Raw genomic sequence first — 22,663 nt, 5'->3', positions numbered from 1 at the left:
GCAGCAAATGGCATCCTTTTTTTCTATCCGTCTAGCGCCTCTACACACCCTTGCTATGTGTGGGGAACTTCTAGCTTTTAGGAATCTTACCTTTCCAAGATAGAACAGAAAACGCTCTTCACCAGCATCCTTTACAGCCAGGGTTCATGCAGGTAACTAAGGGTCTACACCACCAGACTCCTCGACTCAGTACTACTAGATGTGAGTGACCTGAGATGTGAGTACTGAGAGACCTCAGTACTACTAGATGTGAGTGATCCAAACCCATTTCACTGGTGAGGGTGGTAGTAGAGACATCTAGCTTAGGGGGTGCCACTCATTGCAAGTGTAAGTTCCCAACATAAATGAAAATATTTTTTAAATTCTAAATAAGTATCCTAGAGCAATAGTACCCAACATTTTTGGCACCAGGCACAGGTTTCTTGGAAGACAATTATTCCATGGACTGGGGGGCACGGGGTTAGAAAGGATGGTTTCAGGATGAAACTGTTCCACCTCAGATCATCAGGCATTAGATTCTCAAAAAGAGCAGACATCCTAGATCCCTCCCATGTGCAGTTCACAATAGGGTTCGTGCTCCTGTGAGAATCTAATGCTGCAGCTGATGTGACGGGGGCTCAGCTCAGGTGGTAATGCTCGCTAGCATACCGCTCATCCCCTCCTGCTGTGCAGCCCAGTTCCTAACAGGCCATGAGACCAACAGGTACCAGTCCCCTGTCCTAGAGAGATTCAAGAGAAGGTTACATCCATAAAATTACGCATGACGGCTGGGCACGGTGCCTCGCGCTTATAATCCCAGCACTTTGGGAGGCCAAGGTGGGTGGATCACCTGAGGTCAGGAGTTCAAGACCAGCCTGGCCAACATGGTGAAACCCTGTCTCTACTAAAAATACAAAATTAGTACGGTGCAGTGGCAGGCACCTGTAATCCCAGCTACTTGGGAGGCTGAGGCAGGAGAATCACTTGAACCTGCGAGGCAGAGCTTGCAGTGAGCCAAAATCGTGCCATTGCACTCCAGCCTGGGCGACAAGAGTGAAACTCCATCTCAAAAAAAAAAAAAAAATTATGCATGCCACTAAAAAGAACAACCAAAGAACAAGAGTTCAGGGGGAATTAAAACATAATTATCATTTTAGTCACTTTCTTTAAGTTGTGCATTTATTTGTCAAAGATGAGATTGTGGGGCACTTCATAAAGGAAAGGGCACATTTGAAAACACAGACATTTAAAAGAACACAGAGAATTTGAGGAACAGCAAGAAGTTTGGTATGATTTGAGAATATAGTAAATAGGTTCCTTCTTCAAAGTTTTCCTAAACTTTTCCTGCTGCACTGCTTCTTCCTCTGAATTTCTATTCTAACATTTGCCACCATCCATCTGACTCTAGAATTTCCGTATGTTCACCTCCCACATCAGATGAGAGGACTTGCAGAAAGAACGCTCAGTAAATATTAGTGTAAATATATATATATATATTTTTTTTTTTTTTTTTTTTTGAGATGGAGTCTTGCTCTGTCGCCCAGGCTGGAGTGTGGTGGCACAATCTTGGCTCACTGCAACTTCCACCTCCCAGGTTCAAGCGATTCTCCTGCCTCAGCCTCCTAAGTAGCTGGGATTACAGGCGTGAGCCACCACACCTGGCTAATTATTGTATTTTTAGTAGAGATGGGGTTTCGCCATATTGGCCAGGGTCATCTCAAACTCCTAGCCCCAAGTGATCGTCCCGCTTTGGCCTCCCAAAGTGCTGAGATTACATGCGTGAATCACCACGCTGGGTCTAAAAACAATTGTCTTTAAAAATCTCAAAAGAGAGCTGCGTGGCTAAGTAGCAGAATAGACATGGTTGAAACCCAACTTAGAAAACTGTATAATGAGCTCATACATACAAAATGGCAAAAAAGGTTAACATTATGAGAAAGATGTTATAAGACCTGGAAGAGAGATCCAAGAGGTCCTATAGCCATCTGTGGCAGACACTGTCTACTGACTGACATGATCCCCATTTCTACCTCTACTACAAAAAAAGAGAAAGTCATATACCTGAATCCCCCTTCTCACTTGCAGCAACATACTGAACAAATGGCTACGTGTACAGCTTGGCCGGTGAGATGCAGGTAGAAGTCCTGGGGACACCATTCCATCCCCAGTGAAAAAGCAAAGCCTCAGAGGAGAGTCTCTTTGCTCTTTATCCTTCCCTCCTCCTGTCTGCCTGGAAGACGGACACACTGCCTACAGATGAGATGCAGCGGCAATCTTGCAAACCTAAAGCCAAAATCCACAAAGGAATGCAGAACCCGAGGACAGAAAAACGTGAGCTGCTCACCCCTGGATTTCTTGTTACCCCATTTACAGGTATCCCAAAAGGAGAAAAAAGAGATGATAGAAAGGAAGAAATAATAGAAGGTAAACTTCCGGGCTGAAGGAAGATTTAAGCCTTCAGATAGAAAGAGCCTACAAGGTACCAAGCAGGAACTGAAATGTTTTTAAAGACACACACAAACATAATCTGATAAAATTGTGAGCTCCAAAATAAGGGGAAAATCCTACATGCTTCAATAAAGAAAGGATTTTGCATGCAGAATTTAGTTATCTCCTAAGCTAACATTCAAATGAGGAAAAAATAAATATTTGAATACACAAACACTCAAAAATTATCCACACTCCACCATTTCTTGGTGCAAAATTTTTCAAAAAAGTTCCAGAAAAATAATTCAAGGAATGACTTATACAAATAAATGATTTGTTGAGTCCAAACACACAGTTAATGGTGTGGCTAAAAATTTTGGCTAACTTTTGTTGAGAGAGATTCCTAACATACAAGAAGTATACCGTTTTTAAAGGTTAAGATTAAAATGTGTAATATTCCAGAACTAAAATTCCAGATGATTTCAATATATCCTGGAGGAAAGAAAATGAAACACAAGGGAAATAAAAGTACACCAAAGATCCAATTTGTTAAAATATGAAATTCTAGAAACTAATTATTGAAGTTGAAAAGAAAATATGAATTTTAATGTATTTTTAAAACTTGAAGGTTAACAGTACCAGATCAGAAATAGGATATTAAGTTTCCAAACCACAAGAGGATAGGGAGATAAATAAAAACAAATATGATAAAATATAAAGTTTGATGTCAGGAAAAGGTTCAAAAAAGTATGTGGTCGTAATGATTATGAGTAAATTAAATATCATCATATTGATAATAACAAAAGATAAAGGATGAAGAAACAATTAAAGATAAAGACACAAAAGCAACAGCAAAAGCCCAGCTACATAGTACCTGTAAAAGATCAAAAACTAAAATGACAGAGATGACCTTAAAATAGAAAGATGAGACATAAATACTAACAAAAATAATATGCAAAAGGCAGTATTATTAACAAAAAGTCATTATGAAAGCATTCCTAGAATGTATAAAGAAAATCTATCGCCATAGTTCGATATGCAGTGAGACCGTGGGTAGCAGTACCCAACTTCACAATTAATAACAAAACCAGAATGAAACCCAGATCCCTTAATTCTTACTGGTATCTAAGCTTTTGTTAATAAAGCAGACACATTACAGTTATGTGTCGCTTAACGACAGGGATATATGTTCTAAGACAGGTATCACTAGGCAAATCTGTCATTGTGCACAAATCATCAGGTGTCCTTCCCAAACCTAGACGGTAGAATGTACTACACACCTGGGTCACATCGTAAAGCCTACTGCTCCTGGGCTATAAACCTGTGCAGCATGTTTTGTAGTTACTGTGTTGTAGGTGATTGTAACCCAATGGGAAGTATTTGTGAATCTAAAATATTAAAACATAGAAAAGGTACAATAAAAATATGGTATAAAAATCTTTTTAATGGCACACCTGTATAGGGCACTTAACCATAAGTGGAGCTTGCAGGACTGGAAGCTGCTCTGGTGAGTCAGTGCTTGAGTGGTGAGTGAATGTGAACGCCTAGGGCATTACTGGCTGCTACTGTAGACTTTATAAACACTGTACACTTAGGCAACACTAAATTTATTTTTAAATATCTTTATTTAGTAATAAATGAATTTTAGTTTACTATAACTTTTTTACTTCTAAAACTTTTAAATTTATTTAACTTTTTCACTCTCTTATAACACTTAGCTTAAAACACAAACACAGTATACAGCTGCAGAGAAATATTTTCTTTCTTTACAAGCTTTTTCCTATTTTAAAATTTTCTTTTTTTATTTTTAAGATTTTGTGAAAAACTAAGACACAAATGCACATACCAGCCTAGGCCTACACAGGGTCAGGATCATCAATATCACTGTCTTCCACTCTATATCTTGTCCCACTGGAAGGTCTTTAGGGCAGTAACACGCATGCAGCTGTCATCTCCTATGATAACAATGCCTGCTTCTGAAATTCCTCCTGAAGGACTTGCCTGAAGCTGTTTTACAATTCACTCTTTTATATTAAGTACAAGGAGCACACTCTAAAATACAGAGCTACAGTGTCACTAGGTGACAGGAATTTTTCAGCTCCATTATTATCTTATGGGACCACTGCCATATAAGAATGTTGACCAGGCTGGTACCGGTTGTTCCTTTCCATGTTTAGGGCTTCCTTCAGGGTCTCTTGTAAGGCAGGCCTGGTGGTGACAAAATCTCTTACTCCTTATACAAAAATTAATTCAAGATGGATTAGAGACTTAAATGTTAGACCTAATACCATAAAAACCCTAGAAGAAAACCTAGGTGGTACCATTCAGGACATAGGCAAGGGCAAGGACTTCATGTCTAAAACACCAAAAGCAACGGCAGCAAAAGCTAAAATTGACAAATGGGATATGATTAAACTAAAGAGCTTCTGCACAGCAAAAGAAACTACCATCAGAGTGAACAGGCAACCTACAGAATGGGAGAAAATTTTTGCAATCTACTCATCTGACAAAGGGCTAATATCCAGAACCTACAAAGAACTCAAACAAATTTACAAGAAAAAAACAAACAACCCCATCAAAAAGTGGGCAAAGGATATGAACAGACATTTCTCAAAAGAAGACATTCATACAGCCAACAGACACATGAAAAAATGCTCATCATCACTGGCCATCAGAGAAATGCAAATCAAAACCACAATGAGATACCATCTCACACCAGTTAGAATGGCAATCATTAAAAAGTTAGGAAACAACAGGTGCTGGAGAGGATGTGGAGAAATAGGAACACTTTTACACTGTTGGTGGGATTGTAAACTAGTTCAACCATTATGGAAAACAGTATGGCGATTCCTCAAGGATCTAGAACTAGATGTACCATATGACCCAGCCATCCCATTACTGGGTATATACCCAAAGGATTATAAATCATGCTGCTATAAAGACACATGCACACGTATGTTTATTGCGGCACTATTCACAATAGCAAAGTCTTGGAATCAACCCAAATGTCCATCTGTGACAGACTGGATTAAGAAAATGTGGCACATATACACCATAGAATATTATGCAGCCATAAAAAAGGATGAGTTTGCGTCCTTTGTAGGGACATGCATGCAGCTGGAAACCATCATTCTTAGCAAACTATCACAAGAAGAGAAAACCAAACACCGCATGTTCTCACTCATAGGTGGGAACTGAACAATGACATCACTTGGACTCGGGAAGGGGAACATCACACATTGGGGCCTATCATGGTGGGGGGAGGAGGGAGGGATTGCATTGGGAGTTATACCTGATATAAATGACAAATTGATGGGTGCTGATGAGTTGATGGGTGCAGCACACCAACATGGCACAAGTATACATATGTAACAAACCTGCACGTTATGCACATGTACCCTAGAACTTAAAGTATAACAAGAAAAAAAAAAAAAAAAAAAAAAGAATGTTGACCAAAACTTCATTATGTGGCACATGACTATACCATGAATCAGCGAAGCTAAAATATCTCAGAATTATGTGGGCATTTAGCAGTTTCCCTCACCCACCCATTTCCCCTACTTCATCAGCCCCAGGCACAGCAACACCTTCACCTGTTCCTAGACACAGCCCCCGCTGGGACCTCACCATCTCAGGAAGGATTATTTAGAGGATTATTATCTGTGATATTCTATAGATATGTTTTTGGTTTTTGGTGGAAGGGAGGGATATTTTGTTTGCCCACACTGAACTTTTTAAAATAGGAACAGTTGTGAACATGTTACAAGTTTAATATTTCCTACAAAAAATCTGAATTTCTAGCTTTCCTTGAAAAATTGGAGGATCCAGGCAGGCCTGGCCTGAGATTTCCATGAGCAGCCACCAGCGGACAGATTGTTAGCTCCCACTGGATGGGCACGCCCTCCCCTGTGGGCCACAGAGATCACTGCACACGCACTGCTTTTGGACCTACACAAAAAAAACTACGCTCTGAATCTCTGTGTCCCTAGATACGGAAATGAAGACAAGGATTCTTGTTCAAGTGATTCATTGGGAGAGTGCCTTTGGGACCAGGGACGTGAAGAAAACAGCTGAGGCCAAGGGCACAGGGCCAAGCAAGGATGTGGTCTCAGCTGAAGACCAGCTTCAGTCTGATCCCTAGGGAAGCTCTGGAGGACACAATGCACCACAGAGCTAATCTCACCTTTAGATAAGGGGCCCGGGGTGAGGAGGGAGTGATATCCTGGGCTGTTTGGCTCAGGGAAATTATCCAGGGAAGGGGACAGCTGTGCACCCTTAGCACAGGGCTGGGGCATGGATGCACAGACAGGTGTCAGGGAAAGGGGATATGGGCAGGGTGCCAGCAGCATTCAATCCATCATGTCCTTATTAAATGCAGGGGAATACAAGATATACAAAAGAGCTAAGTGCTTCAAGCAACATAGGAGAGTGTATTTCTTCATGGAAGCAAAGAATATTCCTCAAGTTTAATATGTAAACAAGTGCGAACAGTGGGCCACAGCACTCTTTAGGTGACCTTCCTGGGCCCTATAAATACCTGCATTTGCCCCACCCCACCCCATTACATGCTGTTCCCCTCTTTCAGTTTAGTCTGTCCCCACCCAGACTTGTCACCATAAGCAGGCCCTCCTGTTAACCCCAGGACTCTCCAGGGAAGTGGCTGCTCAAAGTTAACTGGGCAGGAACAGGATGGAATTCTTTAGGATTACTGAAGACTACACTGAAACACCACAAAACCAATTTAGCGACAGTAAGAAAAGGGGACAGAAAAACACATTCATATGTCATCAGTAATAAGTACAGCACATCACAGGCAGAAGTTATTGTGATAACCAATATGTAAACACTCTTAGAATGACATGAAATAATCCTCTGAAAGTCAATTAAGAATTGACCAAGAATAAATTTGAAAACTTCAATAAAAATAATTGTACAAAACAGGATTAAAAAAATTAACTTGTATGTTAAGTTCAGAGGTACATGTGCAGGTTTGTTACACAGGTAAATTGTGTCATGGGGGTTTATTGTGCAGATTATTTTTTTACCCAGGTATTAAGCCTAATACTCATTCGTTATTTTTCCTGATCCTCTCCCTCCTCCCAGCCTCTACTCTCCGACAGGCCCCAGTGTGGGTCACTCCCCTCCATGAGTCCATGTGTTCTCATTTAGTTCCCACTTAAAAGTGAGAACATGCGGTATTTTGTTATCTGTTCTGTGTTAGTAAAACAGGATTTTTTTTAAGTCAGAGAAAAATGTCTCAGAATCTGAAAAATTATTGTAAATTTGTGCTACTGGGTCAATAATATGATTTTTTAAAATCAAAATTAAGAAGTGTAGAGTTCTCTATCAGAGTTTACGTACCTCAGAACTGGAGAGCCCGGAATCTTTCTCATCCAAGTCCTTCAAAAGCTCAACCAGCCTTTTCTTCTCTCTCTCAATCATAACCACTGGGTTTCTTGATTCCTTGGCCAACTACAGATTTTATTAATGGAAATATTATATAATCAAAGAAAATCATAGTTCAGGAAAATAAAAATGGAACCTGAGACTTCTACACTACAGATACACAAAGTGAAAAGTTGCGAGATTAGGCATTCTACATTTGCTAGGTAATTTTATTTTACGCAAAAATTTTTGTATAGGGCCATTCTCTAATATCCAAAGATATCCCTATAAGCAGGCCTTCCTGTTAACCATTCCAACAGACATTTTATTAAAAAATAAGATGAGCAGTTTTCAAACCTCTCTATCATAGATAAAAAAATATAAATGCAAAAACATCCTTGCTGAGACATTTGGAAGAAATCTTCTTGCCACTTTCTTTAGGGTACTGATCCACTAAATGAAAGTGCTTTAAATTTCAAGACTATCATATGAGGAATTTAAATATTCAGTTACTATTAAAAAGGGGAAAGAGAAATCTATGGTAGACCTGCTGTGTCAGCAAGAACCTGGATAAGGGGGGAACTCTACTGCTCTAGGAAAATTGAGCAGTAAATCAACATACAACGGGCCCAATGCAAAGACAGAGACAGATCGAGATGGAGAAGGTTTCCTGAAGAAGATCATATGAACATGGAGCACAAAAGTCGAGCGTCCCAGAGGCCAGTCCTGGCAGTGGCAGGCTGTCCCACGAATCCAGTCTGCCTGGAAATGATCTGCCAATTATGGGGAAAGCATCAGGCTTGAAGTGTAAAAAATTACTTAACTCTCTCTCGTCAATACTCCACACTTGCCCATGCAGTTTTCTAGTGACGTTGTTCAAGGGGTGTGCAGAGCTTCTGTCCTCCTCACTACATCTCTTGTTGCAAATTAATTAATTCGCATTCTGGTCTAACCCAGCAACCCCTGTGCCCTTGTTTAGTGTAAGTCTGCCTTAAAGACAAACCAAGTCAGGCTGCAAGGCCTGTAAGACCAAAGATGGGTGCTTGAAGCAGAAGCTAATCAAGGCCAGTGACCAGCTGCCGGGATGTTCAGCGAAGAGGCAGACAACCAGTTGGCTTCTCCAGCCCAGCTGCTGCTAGGAGCATTTTCCATTCAAAGTTGTAAATGTACTACCTATAAAATTAGTCTTATTACTTAAAAAAAAATTTTTTTTACTAATATGCAATTTAAAATCAGAGAAAAATTGTCCAAAGCTATTATCTAAATAAATGTTTTGCAAATTGCAGGAAAAAGACTACTTCTGGATAGTGAAATAAATGATAGATGCACCTAGCAGTTTTAAAAAGAGACAGGATAGGATAGGATGTAATGGGTTGAACATAGAAATAATGAAGTACTGGTTTATAAAAGTTTTCTTTTATTATATCTACTAATTCAATCATTTATACATTTATGATGGTTGAAAAAATATTTCAAGACACTGAACTGAAAAAACTATTGCCATTTTTTCAGCTCATTTAGCCCCAAATTCTCGCTTCTGAATTTCTAAGTACATACCTCAATGTTTCTCTTAATAAAATCCTGGTTGTGTTTATCCCTGAGCTCAATCTTTTCTGTATTTGAGAAAGGTTTCTTTCCTGCTTTGATCAATGACTCATTTCTTTCCACATCACAGGTAAAATCTAATATTAAGAAAGTTCAAAAATTTTTCATAATTAAAAGTGTCAATTATGCTAAAAGCCCACTTTAAGCATATATTGAAGTACATAAGAAATAAAACACACACAGAAGAACTAACTTCTACATTCCAGATCCAGAAACCTCATATATAATGGAGACCTATTCTTAAAAAGATAAATGTGCTACTGTAACTTCGAATGAAGTTCTCATAAAACTTCTTGTGTAATTCATTATCATGTACCAAACTTCTTCCTGTTCATTCCATGAGAATGAAGGGAAATATCAATAGAACTTCAAAACAGACATGAGATGAAGAAACTGCTGATGTTAGGGAGACTTTAAAATATGTATTTTATTTCAGTCTTGACACAAAACAAAAATTTCCCTAAAGACTAGGTCATCCCTGCTATTCTATTAATTTGCCATCACCCCTTCTGAACAGTGCATTTTGTTTAGCCTGTCTTTTGAGCAAGGTCTGGGAATTAGTGTCCCATGTCCTGGCTCCCATCTATACAAACCCCTAGAGCCCATCTCAGTTGGTCAATTTTCCTCAGCCGTTCGGAAGAGGCTTGAGTCAATGTCTGAGATATTCAGACACTGAGTGCTCAAAATAAGAATAAGAAAAATACTTGTGGATTCATATTCCCCTTTAAAAAATATCTCATTTTCTCTGTGTCACATTAAAATATTTTAAAACAAGATCATGTGAGCCCTTAATTAAAGCTCTGAAAATATGCACGAAGAAGGAACATCTCCTTAAATAGCACATGCAGTTCGCCCTACAAAACAGGATGCATTTCCACATTAAAGTCCACAAAAGAAAAAACACTAGTCACAAGCTCAATCTAGACAAAGTTTACAGAAAAGTTAATTTTGTTTTCTAAGGGAGGTTACCTGAACAAAAAGGATGAAGTGAGCTAGTAAATTGGTGTGTTTATAGCTAGTTATCAAAAAGTCAATACAGATGTAACCATTTAAAAATTTTTGACGAAAATAGCTGGAAAGAACGAGGGAAAGAGTAAGATCTCTTGATTAAAATTCTTTTCAAACAAAAGTAGCTTTGAGTAAAAAAAAAATATTTTACTCAAATTTAAGTTATATAAGCTTACAGGCAAATAAACCTACGCTTTAAACCTGGGGTTTTATTTTTTAACAATCACATAATTATCTTTTAAATCAACTACCAATAGTTAAAGTATGAGTTACCTTATTGGTGAGTGGCCTTATTAGGTATAACACTTCTTTCCATAATTCAAGTTGTATACAGTCTTTTAAGTTGAAATATGAGGTTTGTTTATTCATTCAGCTGAAGTTTCATACACTCATAAGCAATACAACATTTAAAAAATACAAATTGAACACAGCCATGTTTAGATTTATCATAGAGCTTCTTTAAAATACATTTCTAATAAATAGTAGGGAATATACATTGGGTTATCTGGCCAGAACTGTCTTCACTGTAAATGTCCTCTTCTCCTCTCCAGTCTGGCAGTGATATAGCTGCCATGTTCCTAGAGACCCCAAACCTTGCTGGGTTGGACAAGTTGATTAAGCCAGGGGTAGGCCCCTGACCCAGCTGGATCACTCAGGCTCTTCTCTAGGATTGCAGAATTGAGCCAGCCTCTGAATGACTAACCACAGCATGTGCTCTTGGGAACCAAAGAAAGCTGCCTCCCACCAAAATCCTTTTCACAGATTTGTTTCTGCTCAAGCCAGGTTTTCATTACTTGCAGCCAGCTTTTTAAAAAACTCTTTATTATTATACAAAATGTCAAGCATCCAAAGTAGAATGGTATAACAGATTCTCAACAATTAGCTGCAACAATGACCAGTCTTGTGTCATCTTGAACCCTACTTGCTTCCACTTACCTTTGGATTAAATTACATGAACTTATTTCATTTATGAATATTAAGGTATACAGCTAGTATTCCCTTGTGAAAATACGTATAATCACACAAATTAAAACATACCTTTACTGAGTTTCTGCATCTGCTTTTCATATTCTTCTGGAGGGATCTGAGTATGAAACACGGAGGCAAAGGTGTCTTCATTCTCATGAGAAGGACCTGCCGATTTAAAAAATCATCTATTCAATGCTCACAAAATAAATTAAGAAATTGTCTACAAAGTTGTTTTTAAAAGATAACATTTAATATTCTCTCCAGTGTTCCTCAATCCCCTCCAGACATACAAATTTCTTAAGACAATGTCAATGTCACCTCCAAGTAGAAATGACAATCATCTTTGTATATAGGAGCCAATGAAACAAACTAGAAGCTAAGATAGTTAAACAGCATTTCCCTAGAACTTAAGCACACACACAAAAAAATGTGTAACAATGTGCTAAAATATCACATTAACTCTCCAGAGACAATGCACCCAAATCTTGATGTTCATAATACAGAGAATATGCACACTGAGCAAATATAATTGTGATTTTCTTTTTATTTTAGGTCCTCAAGGTGGAGACCAAATACGTGATCAATCATTAAGATGAAAGCATGTGAGAGATAACTTGGGAGACTCTTAGCAATTAACTTTCTTCTTTTCTGATGTATTTTCTTGGCACCTCCATAAAGAAAACAGGACATTGTGTTTTTCAACTTCTTTGTTTCAATGTAGTTTATTTTTATGATCTCCTACTAGCTAATTTGGACACTGTATATTTGCAAGATGCTGCTAACATAAACATTTTATTATAAGTGTGTCTCTGTACCCTAACGTGAGAGAATCTGCCAGGTTGTGGCACAGAAATGGTTCTGCCTCAGAAAACATGGGAAGTCTTGAGGACATTACAAGATTCACCACCTCTCCCGGAAAGCAAACCAAGTTCAGACAGGTGTCTCTATGAGCTGATATAGACAAAGGAAGCAGGCAGAAGATACATTTACCCTCAACACACAACCACCAAATTCAAAACACAAAACTTCTGCTATAAACACTAATTCATCAACTCCAGTTCCCTAATTTGGAATTCATAATAATGAATTATGAACTGGGGTTGACATTACCCTGTTAGTCTTTGTACAATCTTTGATGAGTTAATCAAGCAAATTTGTGGTGTAAGCCTGGGGAGAGAGAGGTAAACTACTTAGAAAACAAAAAGGTTTAAAATTGTTTTTGAACTTTCACTTTTTTGTGCAACCACTATTATTAAGAGATCTTCAATATTCATTAAAAGTTGGCTCAGCAAGTCAGTAATTTGGCAACATTTTATTATCAGTTTAAGTTACATTTACATCATAGTCCTGAAGTGGTAATATATTTATTTTCTATCCCATAATTCCTTTAGGATAACCGTTTCACTCAATTTTATACTAAAACACCTGTAAAGACATAAAAATATGAAAATTTACAATACTGCAAACCCTCGCAGGTGATCAGCGACTATCTGAGGCCAGTGTCACGCAGGTGGTAAGAAGAAGGTGAAATTACTCTTGTGACTGTGTGGCTCTTTGCCCATCATCCCAGTGGTATTCACTGCCTCAGACAGAGGTGGGTACTACCTACAACAAAGGTGCCATCGATCAGCTTTGAGTTTAAAAGACAACAGTTTTAAAAGGTGGGCATTCAGTTGCGAGAGCTTAACCCTTAGGGAAAAAATTGAATTCCAAAAGTTGCCCTTTAGAAAGTTCTTCCTTCTTTTTCAAAAATAATGTAGAAGAAATTATGGAATTAACCATTTAGTAACCATCATAATAACTGACTCAGGTAAGTATCATCAATGAACAATAAAACTAGTGGGTGACAGTTTGAGGAATAATAGGATAATAGCCTCAAAGCATCTATCTCCCCACAAGATAATTTATTAATTACCAAAGGAAAAATAGTAACTTTACCATGGAGAAACCTGGTAGACACCATTTTCATCTAAAGTTAACATTGTGAGTATCGGGACAAGCACCATCATGCATTTCCTGATCTGATCCGTTGAGAAGGACACTATCACTTCTGTGGGATTTCTGCCAAAAACACATAACCTGAACCTAACTGAGCAGACACCAACCAACCCAAACTAGAGGACATGGTACAAAATAATAGGCCTACTATCTTCAAAAATGCCTACGTCATAAAACACAGAGACTAAAAGGTATGACGGGAATGTAAGCCATACTCTGAGATTTTTCTTCTGCTATAAAGGATATTAGTGGGACAACTGGCAAAATCTCAATAAAGCCTATTGATGATTACATAATAATCATTTCCTGATTTATATGTATAATCGTGCATGTATGTGTGTATATGTGTGTCCTTGTGTGGAGAGGGAGAGAGAAAAGAGAATGTGGTAAAATTTCAACATTTGGAGACTCTGGATAAAGAGTATTTGAGAATCCTTTGTAGTTTTCCTCTGACTTCAAATCTGAAGTTACATCCAAATTAAAAGTTAATAAGGAAATTTTTTAAATTCCTCTCTTCACTACAAACATTCATGTGAGAAGGAAAAAAAAAATCTCCCTTTAGAGATCATGAGCCAAAACTTTGATGATTGAGCACAGTTTTTCATGTGAGTCCTGAAAGAGGACGACTGCAGGATGTGGTTTAAATTGGTTACTGCCACCCATGGAAGAAATTAAAACCCATCCCAAATAAGGATCTAGAGGACCTAGAAGACCAGCAGAGGGGATGAGTTTAGAGCAGACACAAGTGATACAGGTATTAAGCTGCTCCCCGGCACAGCCCCTGGAGGTGAAATCCTGGAGGTGCATAGAGAACCTGAAGAGGATGGAGACACCCAGAGCAGAGCGAGCTCTGCCTCACAGTACACCTGGAACCGAAGGGAGACCCCGCACACAGGAACACAGTGCTCTCCATCCACCCATGACAGCTGCAGTGAAGCAAAGGCAGTGTGGCATGCTTACAGGGAGACAGGGGCTGAAGTAATCTGTCTCTCTCTCCTCCCTCCCCCAGTCACAGACACACACACACACACACACACACACACACACACACACACTCTTCCCCATGGTTGGCTGGCCTGTGGCTTGAAGGAGACCAGAAGCTCTCACATGCCCCTGTGAAGACGACTGGGGTCGCGATAAGGGGCTGGCAAACAGCCTCCCACCAGAGAGGAGGGACCATATAGAACATCAGCATCTCCTGGCAGATGGCAAAGGCTAAATGGGACTAGCTACAAGTCAGCAGACGCCCCAGCTGGCTTCCCATATCCACAGACCAAGCAAGACAGGATGCCTCTGAGAGAACAGCAAGGACCAGATGCATACGCTACACCCCTGCCATCCCCAGGACATGATGCTACACAAGCGTCCTCCCGAACCCAGACACCACCCTGAGAAAAGGCAGGGAGAAACAGGGAAAAAGAGCCTCATTTCTGAATACTGAACTATGCTGTAGAATTTTTAGATGCCCTACACAAGTATAGCAAATCCTCTCTTAACGTCATCTATAGATTCTTGGAAACTGCTACTTTAAGCAAAACGACATATAACAAAACCAATTTTACCACAGTTATATTAATATAAATAAGAATTAAGTTTCTATGGCATATTTCTGTTCACAAAAACATTATTAAACTTCTAAATAAAGACCAAAACACTTCTAATATTAAACAATGACATAAATGTGGGCTATAATTATATTTAAGAAAAATTAATAAAAATAAATAAGGTAATTATGTACCAGCTTATTCCAATTCAGAGTCTCGGGTGGCCAGAGTCTATCTTGGCAGCTCAGAGTTCCAGGCAGGAGCACACCCTGGACAGGATGCCATGGCAAGGTGCACTCAGACACACCCACACTCACGCACAGTGGAACTACGTAGATAACCTAACATGCATATCTTTGAGATGGAGAGGAAACCGGCGTGTCTGCAGAAAACCCATGCAGACAGGGGGAAGACAGACAAACTCCATACACACAGTGGCCCTAGCTGGGAATCCTTTTTTTTTTTAACTCATCAATGTTATAATAAAATGACATTGAACCCGGCGTGGTGGCTCACACCTGTAATCCCGGCACTTTGGGAGGCTGAGAGGAATCTCTTGAGCCCAGGAGTTTAAGACCAGCCTGGGCAAGATGGCAAGACGCCATCTCTACAGAAAATTAAAACATTAGCCGGGTATGCTGGCATGCACCTGTAGTCTCAGTTACTCAGGAGGCTGAGGTGGGAGGATCCCTTGAGCCCAGGAATTCAAGGTGGCAGTGAGCGGTGATCATGCCACTGCACTCCAGCCTTGGCAACAAAATGAGATCCTGTCTCTAAAAATAAAAATTAAAACAATTAAAAATTTAAAAAAACACGATGTTGAATGAAACGATGTCATTCGAGGACCTACTGTTATCAGCGGCCAGGCAAGCTTTGCCTACTGAAACAGCGCAGGGGCAGACTTCGATCTAGATGGAAGGCAGCCCCTTGACTCAGAGATAAAAGGAAAAAATCACCCAGAAACCAGAGTCCCCATCTCCTTGCGCAACAACACTGTTTCTCGAGGCAGTTCAAATGCTGTTACTCAACTGCCATCACACTTCTTTCTGCATCTATTCAGAGGCTGCAACTCTTAGAAAACAACTGCACAGAAAGGAGGCAGAAATGAGCAATAAAGATGTACTCCTGCAAGCAAATCCTCACAGTGGAGGCAGAGATGTGATGCTAAGAGCCCTGAAAGGCTTGTCCCCAGAACTACATCAGTTATAGTTATCAAATCTGAACCAGCACAGCAGAGCCTCAGTAGTGAATGTCAGCTAGACACTCAAAACTAAAATGGCAGCTGGGCACAACAACCTAAGCTGCAACCAGAGATTTAAAATCACAATTTTACCAGCATCCAGATGGACCATGAGCAGACTCAAGGCAGATGTGCCTTTCTGCTCTGTTGGCAAATGGCAGGTGTGGATGGATTTTTACTTCATTGGAGGATGAGAAGACACACACGGAAAAACATGAAAAACAAATGAAACAGCAGCCTGGTAATCAATGGGACAGCAGACATTTTGAAAATACTTACACAAATCATACAATTTCTAAAAACATTTTGGCATCCTCAATATATCAAAATACATGACATTTGTGAAATTAGAGGAGTAAGTCACAGGAAAGAACTGATGAATGTAAAAAGGCAAGAAGATGGGATTACAAAAATAAAGGGGGAAGGGGGGGAACTGAGTGAAATGAGGGATTGTAAGAAAACCAATGTGAGAGTATATCTTTTAATAGGCTAGTTTAAAAGAGTACACTCATTGCCTCATCTAACATGTACATCACTAGACATATTAGTGATTTTCCTGTTAGATCCTAATGGTTTTCCTGTTTGGGCTTCCTTCCTTCCCTCCTTCCATCCCATTCTTGCTTTCTTCCTTCCTCTTTCCTCCCTCCCTCCCTTTCTTCCTTTCTTTTAATGCTCATTTTCTTGTCTTTTATTTTTCCTTTCTCCTTTATAAACCATAATCCTAACTATACAACAATTTGAAAAGTTTGCACTTTAATTTGAAGTCTAAGTTATATAAACATATTTTTTCTATATTAAGGAAGTCAAGAACAAAAAAATGGTTTTCTGCCCCTCCTCTAAAGTAACACAGGGAATTCAGAATTGTTTTACTTACCCTCACCTTTTTCTCCCACCTTTCAGCCTCTGTTAATATAATCTGAACTTTTAGGCCTACCTATTGTTATTCTTATCTTCTAGTGTAGAGTAATTCTTGGATTTATAAACATACATTTCTTTCTGTTTACCTCTGTATTTGACTGGTTATAATGTTCACAGATAATTCCTTTATCTAGCAACTTCTCTAATCCTGGATTGTACATTGTGACTCATTTGCTGGTTGCCTAGAGTATGTTTTCAAGTACATTTATTCCAAAGACAATATTAGCAGTGAATTATCCACTCTACCATATCTAAGAATGTCTTTCTGCTGTCTTCATGCCACAGCAACAGAAGCAATATGTAATCCCTAGTTACTATATTTTTCCTTTATTGCAAGAAAGAAATCTGAATTCAGCTTCCATTTTTATAGGTAAAATAAGATTATTCTAATTTGGGCCTGGATGCTTGTAAGATTTCTTAGGGCCTTCCTACGGTTCAGAATTCTTACTTATGTATATATGGGTATTGGCCTTTTATCATTAATAGCGCATATATAATATTTTTTAAATCACAAGTTTCCTTTGATCATTGTTTCTGTAACAGTTATACTGGTTTACTTTCTCAGAAATTTCTATAATTTTTAGTTGGAATTCCTATTCCCTATCTACACACTTATCATTTACCTCATCATTTCCTCAACTACTCATCCCTTCATGCTGTGGAGCATCCTTCACTGCCTTGATTCTCCTGCAGTCTTAATTGTGCTCGTTACTCTGATAGATACATTTTTCCTATTTTTCCTTGTAATCTTGTCTCATCTTAGCTTCTTTTTTAAATCATCCTCTTGTCATTTCATGTTAGTATACTCTTTCTTCAAGGTCGTCTTTTTTAGTTTCACAAATAATACGCATTTTCTACTACATTGAAGGAGTCCAATCAGTTTTCAGAAACTAATAAAAGCACAAGTATATTGAAAGACCTTAACAGAACTCTCTAAGATGAATGCAAATCAAGTAGACAAGTAATATGGACATTTTGCATATTTCAAAATTTGTTCTACACAGAGAGAAATAGTCCTTCTTTTCAAGTGCCCATGAAACACTTATAAAAGTTAATCATATATTAGGCGAATTTTCACTGGCGGAATTAATCATATTACAGGCAAAACAATTCTTTGTGTGGAGTTCCCTTATGCAAGTCCTGACCTTTAGCAAACTTGGCCCCTGGCATAGTGGCATAAATTCCAGTAGTTCCCTCATTCTCCCCTGCAGCACATCCTTACGACAGCCAAAAATGCACACATCCAAATGTCTCCTACAATGAGAACCTCTCTACTACACTATAAAGATTTCAACAAATTCAAAATATCCAAAAACAGTTCTAAGAGGGAAGTTTATAGCAATAAATGCCTACATTATAAAAGAAGAAAGATCTCAAATAAGTAGCCTGACATTATGCTTCAAGGAACTGGAAAAACAACAAACTAAACCCAAAGTTAGCAGAAGGAAGAAAATAATAAAGATCAGAACAGAAATAAATCAAATAGAGGATAGAAAAGCCACCAGGAAGGGGAAATCAATAAAGCTAAGAGTTGTTTTTTTGAAAAATCAAACAAAATCAACAAAAGTTAGACTGAGAAAAAACAGAAGATTCAAATGTCTAAAATCGGAAATGAAAACAAAAAAATTACAACAGACACCTAAGAAATAAAAAGTATCAAAAGGGACTATTACGAATAATTATGTGTCAACAAATTTGATAACCTAGAGAAAATGGATAAATCCCTAGAAAAATATAAACTACCAATATTGAATCAGGAAGAAACAAAAAGCCTGAACAGATCTACAATAAACACAGAGATTGAAGTAGTAATTAAAAACCTCCCCGCAAAGAAAACCCCAGGACCAGATGGTTTCATGGCTGAATTCCACCAAACTCTCAAAGAAGAATTAATACCAATACTTCTTAAAATCTTCCAAAAAAAAAAAAAAAAGCGGCTAGAGGGGATACTTTCTAACATATTTTATGAGGCCAGTATCACCTTGATACCTGAGCCACATGAAGACTCTACACAAAAAAGAAAATTACAGGCCAGGAATCTCTGATGAACATTGATGTAAAAATCCTCAATGAAATATTACCAAACCAAATTCCACAATATATCAAAAAGACTACACACCATGATTAAGTGGGATTTATTCCTGGCAGGTAAGGGTGGTTTAACATATGTAAATCAATCAATGTGATACATAAATAACATTAACAGACTGAAAGACAAAAACCACATGATCATTTCAATTGACGCAGAAAAAGCATTTGACAAAGTTCAGCATACTTTCTTGATAAAAACTCTCAAGAGTTTAGGTATAGAAGAAAATTTCCTCAACATAATAAAGGCCATTTATAAAAAGTTCACGATTAACATCATAATCAATGGGGAAGAACGGAAAGCTTTTCCTCTAAGATCTAGTATAAGGTAGGGATGCCCACTCTCACCACTTCTATTCAGCATAATACTGGAAGCACCAGCAAGAGCAATCTGACAAGAAAAAGAAATAATAAGCATCCAAATCAGAAAGGAAGAAGTAAAATTATCTCTACTTGCAGATGACATGATTTTGTATGTAGAAAACCTCAAAGATTCCACCAAAAAAAACCTATTAGAAGTAATAAATAAATTCAGAAAAGTTGTAGAGTACAAAATCAACATATAAAAATCCGTGGCATTTCTATACACAAACGACCTAGCCTTAAAAAGTCAAGAAATCAATCTCATTTATGATAACATCAAAAAAATTAAATGCTCCAGCAGCCTGGGCGACAGAGCGAGACTCCGTCTCAAAAAAAAAAAAAGTTAAATGAAGTACTTAGGAATAAATTAAACCAAGGAGGTAAAAGACCTGGACACTAAAAACTATAAAACATTGGTGAAAGAGATTCAAGAGTACACAAATAAATGGAAGGATATTCCATGCTAATGGATCAAAAAATTTAACATTGTGATAAAGTCCACACTACCCAAAGCAACCCCCATCAAAATCTCAACAATATTTTTCACAGAAATAGAAATTCTAAACTTCATATGGAACCACAAAAGACCCCACATGGCCAAAGCAATTCTGAAAAAGAAAAACTAAAGTTGAAGGCATCACACAGAGAGGTAATCAAATTAGTATTAGCAATGTAATCAAAACAGTATAATACTGGCATAAAAACAGACACATAGACCAGCAGAACAGAATACGAATCCCAGAAATAAATCCAAACACATACAGTCATTAAGCTTTAACAAGGGCCCAAGAAGACGCAATGGGGAAAAGGTAGTCTCTTCAATAAATGGGCGTTAGGAAAACTGGAATTCCACATCCAAAAGAATGAAATTGGACCCTTATCTTACACCATACACAAAAATCAACTCAAAATGAATAAAAGACCTAAGCATAAAATCTGAAACTATAAAACTCCTAGAAGAAATCATAGAAGGAAAGTGCCTTAATATCACCCTGGGCAATGATTCTTGGGTGTCACACCAAAAGTTCAGAATAAAAAAGCAAAAATAAATAAATGGGACTACATCAAACTAAGAAAGTTCTGCATAGCAAAGGAAACAATCAATAAAAGAAAGAAAACCTACAGATTGGGAAAAACATTTGCAAATCACATATCTGATAAGGTGTTAATATTCAAAATTTATAAAGAACTCATACAACTCAATAGCAAGAAAACATAGCCTGATTAAAAATGGGCAAAGTGAATAGATACTTATTTCAAAGAAAACATAAAAATGACCAACAATATGAAAAGGTGCTCAACATCACTAATCATCAGGGAAATGTAAATCAACACTACTATGAGATAACACCTTGTTAGGAAAGCTATTATCAAAAAGACAGGAGATAACAAATTATTAGTGAGGGTGTGGAGAAGAGGGAATTCTTGTATACTGTTTGAGGGAATATAGATTGGTGGAGCCATTATGGAAAACAGTATGAAGATTTCTAAAGAAATTAAAAATAGAAAGAATTATCATACAACCCAGCAACTCCTCTTCTGGATATATACCCAAAGAAAAGGAAATCACCACCTCATAAAGACATCTGCACACCCATGTTTATTGCACCATCATTCACAATAGCCAAGATATGGAAACAAACCAGGTGGCCATTGGCAGATGAATGGATAAAGCAACTGTAATACATACACACACACACACACACACACACACACACACACACACACACACAAAGGAATATTACTCAGCCTTAAAAAAGGAGAACCTGCCATTTGCCACAACATGGGTAGACCTGGAGGACATAATACTACGTGAAATAAGGCAGACACAGAAAAAAAAATACTGCATGATCTCACTTATATGTGGAATTCAAAAAAAAGGAAAAAGTCAAATATACAGAGAAAGGGAATAAAACAATGATTACCTGGGGAGGGAACACTGGGAGGAAATGGGAAAATGTAGGTCAAAGGATAAAAAGTAGCAGATACGTAGGACTAACAAGTCTAAAGATCTAATGTACAGCTCAAGGTAATTGATAATAGTGCATTACATTCTGGATTTTTGCTAAATGAGTAGATTACAGGTGCTCTTCCCATGATGGGGGGTTGAGGAAAGGAAATGGGTAACTATGTGAGGTGACTGATATGTTGTTTCACTACAGTAACCATTTTACCATATATATTTATAGATATACACATATGTATCTCATAACATGTTGTATACCTTAAATATACACAATAAAATTTATTTTTAAAAATATCAAAACCATGACAATATTATGAGACTCTGTATTTATTTTTAAAATATAGGACTTATGCAAAATTCTGGAGAAGAAAAGAAAGTCATCATCATTTTCTAAGTAACTATTAGATCAATGAGGAAATAAAAACAGTAACATCTTGTGGAAAATAATGAAAATGATGACACCACATACAGGAGTATGCTATAGAGATAAAGCTATGTTCAGAAACAAATTCATAGCAATGATGCTTTCATCATTTTTTTAATTTTAATTTTTATTTTTATTTTAGATTTGGGGGGTACACTACAGGCTTGTTACAAGGGTATACTGCATGACACTGAGGTTTGGGTTTTTATTGATCCCATCACCCAGATAGTAAACATAGTACTCAACAGAAACTTTTTCAACCCTTGTGCCATCTTTCCCTCCCTCCTTATGGAGTCCCTGGCATCTATTGTTCCCATGTTTACGTCCATGTGTACCCAGGGTTTAGCTCCTACTTGTAAGTGAGAACATGCAATGTTTAGTTTTGTTTCTGTGTTAATTCCCTTAGGATAATGGCCTCCAGCTGCATCCATGTTGCCACAAATGATATGATTTTGTTCTTTTTATGGCTGCATAGTATTCCATGGTATATATAAACCACATTTTCTTTATCAAATTCACCATTGATGGGCACCTAGGTTGGTTCCATAGTATGAATAGTGCTGTGATGAACATGTGTGTGCAGGTGTCCTTTTGGTAGAACAATTTATTTCCCTTTGGGTATATACCCAGGAATGGGATTGCTGGGTTGAATGGTAGTTATATTTTTAGTTATTGGAGAAATCTCCAAACTGCTTTCCACAATGGCTGAACTAATTTACTTTTTTTTTTTTTTTTTTTTTTTTTTTTTT

The 22,663-nt window shown here is 37.9% G+C and overlaps 1 protein-coding gene across 2 annotated transcripts in view; it reads right to left on the bottom strand.

The window, feature by feature from the left end:
- The window catches only part of FSIP1 (fibrous sheath interacting protein 1), a 199,161-nt gene that overhangs the window by 143,711 nt on the left and 32,787 nt on the right, over positions 1–22,663 (bottom strand). For both annotated transcript variants that reach the window (XM_023189356.2, XM_023189357.2), the window contains exons 6-8: positions 11,443–11,538; positions 9,349–9,473; positions 7,768–7,878 (exon numbers count right to left, since the gene is read on the bottom strand). In XM_023189356.2, the coding sequence (XP_023045124.1) occupies positions 7,768–7,878; positions 9,349–9,473; positions 11,443–11,538 (332 nt within the window). The remainder of the gene's footprint in view (positions 1–7,767; positions 7,879–9,348; positions 9,474–11,442; positions 11,539–22,663) is intronic.

The sequence above is a fragment of the Piliocolobus tephrosceles genome, chromosome 6 (assembly GCF_002776525.5).
Source record: "Piliocolobus tephrosceles isolate RC106 chromosome 6, ASM277652v3, whole genome shotgun sequence".
In the NCBI taxonomy this organism is placed as follows: Eukaryota; Metazoa; Chordata; class Mammalia; order Primates; family Cercopithecidae; genus Piliocolobus; species Piliocolobus tephrosceles.
This window is presented reverse-complemented; position numbering and strand designations above follow the sequence as displayed.